Source organism: Argiope bruennichi, chromosome 2, assembly GCF_947563725.1.
Source record: "Argiope bruennichi chromosome 2, qqArgBrue1.1, whole genome shotgun sequence".
Taxonomy (NCBI): domain Eukaryota; kingdom Metazoa; phylum Arthropoda; class Arachnida; order Araneae; family Araneidae; genus Argiope; species Argiope bruennichi.
The window spans coordinates 41,476,317-41,482,336 of NC_079152.1; the positions used below are offsets into that span (position 1 = coordinate 41,476,317).

Sequence of the window (6,020 nt, forward strand, 5' to 3'; positions counted from 1 at the left end):
ATTTATTTGTGGAACACTTTCTTTTGCAACGACAGCTGTATAACCTTGCCCACCGCTTCTCGAATTAGCTGCAGCTGCTTCTCTCAGCGAAATTTCTTGAAAAGAAATCTTATCTATGGAAAGGAGCTTTTCTTTACAAATTACGAACTGATTACGTGTGTAAAGCTGCTTGAGGGTACCATTTTCATTCGCAAGTTTATAGAAGTCGGAGTCTTCTATTCCAACAACAACCGCTAACACATTTCGGTTATCTGTACGACCACGGTCGACATCAGGGACTTCGTACAGTATCACCAATTTGAGCAGGAGGAAATTGATTTTGTGAGGTTCGCAACATTTTTGTTGCTTGCAGTAGAAGATTCTCTTTCGCGGCCGCTCTTTTTATAGAAATTAACTCGTGTTTTTCGTTCAGAACTTGATGTGAAGACGTGGTAGATTGCAAGTCCTCTTCAATATTTTTCTTTGGAATTTGGTTTTCAGTTTGACCACAGCTCAAATTTTTTTCAGAAGTATTACCAGTTTCTTCAAGCTGTTCTTCGGTTTCAAAAGTATTGGCGATTTCTTCAAGTTGTTCCTCAGTTTCGATACTTGCGATTTGTTCGCTAGGCAAAAAAGACGATGCTATGCCTCTTTTCGCTTTAATGCCAAACATGGCTTCATAAGAACTTTGGCGTATTCCTTCGTGGTATGTAGTGTTCTTGGCAAATTGAACAAAGGGTAAACCTTCTGACCATTTATTTGTATTGTTATCGTTCATCCATGCAGTTAGCATATTCTGTATATCCTGATTGGCCCTTTCAACTGAGCCTTGTGTTTGACTGTGACGAGGCTTTCCATGAACTATCTTAACATCTTTCCACATAGCGCATATTTCGGATATGACTTGATTACTGAATTCTCTACCATTATCTGATTGCAATATTGCTGGAGCACCAAATGTTAAAAATATTGGAAGAACGTGATATGTTACTTCTTCAGTCCTCTTAGTTTTCAAAGGTCGTAGCTGGACAAACTTAGTTAAATGATCTTGATACACCATTATGAACTTATATTCACCATCTGAGTTTGACTGCAGATCTATCAGATCAACTTGACATCTTGAGTTTAACTCAGAACTGATCATTGGTTTCACAACAATACCTTTCTTAGGTGCACTGTGTTTCATTTGACACTGTTTGCATAGATTTAAATACAACATTACAACTTCATCTGTAATATTTTTGTATTTATTTTGCAACTCTTTAAGCATACGTGTTCTTCCTCCATGGCCTGTCCTGGCGTGAGCTTCATATAGTATACTGAACAATTCCTCATTGGTAACATAATACTGTATATTCGTTTCTCCTGGTTTTAATGGTACAATTAACTTCTCTTCATCATTAATTTTTAAAACGTCAAAACGTTTTAATCGTCTGTAATCCAAAGGTGTGTTACACTTAGTTTTAGCAGAAACCACTTCAGAAAGTATTTTAGAGTACTTTTCTCGAGAAAAATAAAAGCAATTGTCTCCTCGTTTACCCGTAATTAATACATTTAGCTTTTCAAGAAAAAGATCACGATTCACTGCAGTATCCATTCTGTATAAATCAGGAAATCAGAAAAAAAAATTAAGAAAACTTTGCTCTCAGCATCGAACCTTGCATATGCATAAGCTGACTGACTCCACCAGGACAAAGGATTTGGCGAGAAACAGCCAATCGCCTCTTTGTCGGCTCCTCTCTTTTCGACCTCCACCAGAGCATATTTGTGATTGTCGACATACACCGGTGAGGGTCCGAATGTACAAGAATGTAATGAAATATTCGATCTTTCACCGACGTATTTGGTGTTTGTCGACATTCACCGGTGAATGTCTACATTCTCTGATTTCGGTCTTGCACGGTAACATATATATAAAATAGCTTCATATTCTGCGTTTAGATTTACTCAGCGTTTTCCAAATAATTTTTATTTTAATATTCGCTTAATTTATTTTATAGAATTGATATTCATCCAGTTAGTCTTGCATTCAAATAAAAAAGATATATATACTTTTTTTATTTTAATGAATACTCTTTTTGATAATTATGCTTACAGAAGTTTTTATACTGACGAAAAATTAACATCTAAAAATAATTAAATATATCAGAAAGGCGCACACATATATTTATAAAATATGTAGCCTTTCAAAAAAAATTATATATTCATTTTTTTAGAAAATAATGACATTTAATGCACAAATAATAAAAATTTCTCTTAATATAAATAAAATTTATGAAATAAAAATTTCTCAAAATTCAACTAATGACAATGAAAATACATTATTAGCAGCAGATATTTGATTACGAGTGTATTTTTTTAGAGAACAAGAAATTGCTATAGAAAATGATTTTGTTTCCCTCCCTTAAATGGGAAGTAGATATTAATTTGAAACTTACAACAATGATTTTATTTATCTTCAAGAAAACTTTAATGCACACTTTAATAAAATTAACGTGTGTACTCTTGAAGATAAAAAATCTTTAAAAAAAATCCATATGTTTTTATGCAATTTTTTTGCTTGCAAATTACATTGACTTCAACTAACTAATACTAAATTTATTTAAATACAGAAATATATTGTTGAAGCACAACGTCAAATTTCTGTTATGTACTTCACACATAAGTTTGAAAAAATACTTAATATATTTCTAAACTTATATTGAATTCAGTATAATTATACATTAAAGTTTAAAAGACATCCATTTTTGGAAACCTTTTCATTGTTTAAGTTGAGGGTAAAAGTACGAAAGAAGAAAAAAATGTATATACGAGTTCAAATTTATTTATTACAAATATTCATATCCGCATATATGTACATAATTTTCCTCAGATTTAAATGTAATGCTTTAATAATCTATCACATATTCCATACACTTCTTATTATTTAAGTGAACACTCTGCAATTGAGCGTAAGTGTGTGAACGTATTGGAGACTTTAAAAAAATGCATAGCTTTATGTATATTACTATATTTAAGAAAACATATAGTTGTATTACCAATTATACTAAATTATTAAATTTAAATTAAATTTTTGAAATTAAATTATAATGGAAAAATTAATTTTATTTCTAAATGAATAAATGCATTGAATCGTGAGAATAAAAAACGTATGGATCTTAACTTCACTTATTATTTATACTGATTAACTCATTTCAGACATAGCAACCTTTTATAAATTATGATAATATTTATCTAAATAACTCAAATTCTTCACTATATCAGACTAGAGTTCGCACTAGAATAATTATCCCAATTACCAAGCATGAAATTAACGATAAAATCTTTAAAGATTGCATACGAAATCTTTAAAGAAATCGTTGTTCGGGTGTTTTTCTGAAGAAGAATAACTCTGCTGCAAAATAAACAAGCTAGAGCAAAGAAAATGGCCATGGATATTCTTAAATTACTCGGCAGGCTCACTGTTTATAAATATCGGAATATTATTCGATTTATTTCTGAAAGTAAATGCGAGTTTGTAAATTAACTTCAGCATCGTTAGAAGGAAAAGAATGACAAAGTGAATAATTTGTACAGTTAATAAGTTCCAAATAAGCTGAACTCATATTAGAAAATACCATTATAAGTAAGTTTGAAACACTTTTAAATATAGTATGAAAATACGAAGAAAACGAAATATAACTTATATATGAAACTATTGCCAAGTAGTTTCCATTTACTAGGTGATTAATAGTACAACGTTTCTTTCAACGTAACACAGATTAAAACTAGTAAGCGCAGAATAATTTGTGAAACGACATGTAGAAAACGCAAACATATATCAAATTGAAGACATTTTGCAAATTAGCCAAAAAATAATGAAATTTATGAACCAAAATTTTCCAAAATATGAAATGCATTAGTTATTGATCATACTTTTTGTTTAGTGTACTGTCTTAAAGTAATACAACTTTATAAACAATTGATAGAGAACATTTATTAATAATCTCATGAATTAAATAATTTCATCTCATTCATAAGTGTTTAGTAAATGGATAAATTAATAAAATATTATTAAATGAAATTTATATTAGGAAGTAAGTACAAATGAATACAATACTATATCCATATTTAGCTTAACTGAAATAGTGCATGGAGAATCGATACAGTTTTCTTCTTGAGTGGTCTGGTATACAATCAACTTACTTTAAAACTCTGAGAAAGATATTGGTATGGGAATTTTCTGAAAATCAAGATCCAGTTTAGTGAGTGTACGATACGTAGAGTCTAATAAAAGTAGTAAGAAATAAAAACACTTTATTTCAGACAAAAGCATGAATTCCTAGTTACAAACAAAACACAATCGAAATGTGCACAAGAGCAGTATTCGCAATAAATAACAGCATAAAATTATCCATTCAGAAATAAAATGTATCAGCAGAAAGCTCACTATCTTCTATTCACCGGTGACTCAGTACTGATTATTACTGTTTATTCTCAGATTTGTCTCATGGTTTCTTATAATTACAGGGTGAGGAACAGGAAATTCTCAGAGAAATGACATAAATCGAATATTAAAGGAACTATTGCTAAGATTCTTGTAGTTTCTGGAATCTTCAACCCTGTCACCAACGGTACCTTATCACGAAGTCCGGGGTTGCCTCCTTTAAACATCTATAAGTGTCCATCCATTTCCTGCCAAGGAGACCTATTGCGCTGAGAAGTCATGTCACAAATATTCATCAAAATTTATATATGAAATTGATAATCTTTAACTGACATGAATAAGATGAAATGTATGATATTTCGATGGATACCCTTCATTTCTGTATATAAATTTTATATCGCAGCTAAAATGTGATTCTTAAAAAGTTTCATATGCACATACATGGCAAATATGTAGTATAAAGGTTCCCGATTGCGCGGGTGCTCTATCTTCAAGGTTATAAAAATACAGGGTGTTCATTAATTATTGTCGGGGTTTCCGTACCTCATAACTTTCGAATAAAAAATATTACGCAAAAACCGATTACGTATTCGTAAATTACAACTCAAAGAATTTTATTAATGATATTCAAGTGTAAAACTTGCACAGTTTGCACTTTGTAGGCATTCAGCTGAAGGCGATTCTTTGAGTTGTACTTTACGAATACATAATTCTTTGAGTTGTAATTTACGTATTCATAATTCTTTGAGTTGTAATTTACGAATACATAATTCTTTGAGTTGTAATTTACGAATACATAATTCTTTGAGTTGTAATTTACGAATACATAATCGCCTTCAGCTGAATGCCTACAAAGTGTAAATTGTGCAAGCTTTACACTTTAATATCATTAATAAAATTCTTTGAGTTGTAATTTATGAATACGTAATCGGTTTTTGCGTAATATTTTTTATTCGAAAGTTATGAGGTATGGAAACCCCGACTATAATTAATGAACACCCTGTATTAGTAAGTACAATATGTATAGACTAATTTGACTTAAACATTCAATTCCATATTTCTATTGAAATTATTCTATTCCTACATAAACAGTTTTATTTGACAGTTTACCATTCAAAACGAAACGGCTTTGAGTCAATTAAGTTAATTTAATACTTAAAAACATAATAAATTGTTTTGAAATATTAAATCCGAATTATTGAGTCTGTGCAATGCTTTACTGATTATTTTATCAAAATGAATTAAATTTCGTCAAGCACAAATAAAGAAAATCTTTCTTTACAGGAAATTAAACTGATGCTTTTTGAGAAAGACTTTCTGTTGATGGCACAAAGTAGAAGAAAGCATGGATAATGAAACAATTATTAGAATTATATAATGAGTTTAGCTTGCTACAGCAAAATAAATTATTCCGGAAGAATTTTTGATTGTTAAACTGGAGTTCAAATACAACAAATCTAACCAGAATGCTCAGATTCTACACAAATTTCTTACATCTTGAAATTAAGAAAAAAGTTATACAGTATATACGTCTCAAAAATATACTAAGAGAAGACAGAAAGAAGTGCTAATACCTGGCATACCAACATTTGTTGAGGCTCTGACAATTCAAATG

At 30.3% G+C, this 6,020-nt stretch overlaps 1 protein-coding gene across 1 annotated transcript; it reads right to left on the reverse strand.

Annotated features, from left to right (window-relative positions):
- Window positions 1-271: 271 nt before the first annotated feature.
- Window positions 272-1,576, reverse strand: LOC129962174 (KRAB-A domain-containing protein 2-like). Its single transcript, XM_056075912.1, has one exon. The coding sequence runs from the start codon at window positions 1,574-1,576 to the stop codon at window positions 272-274; it is 1,305 nt and encodes a 434-aa protein (XP_055931887.1).
- Between the last annotated feature and the right edge of the window lie 4,444 nt (window positions 1,577-6,020).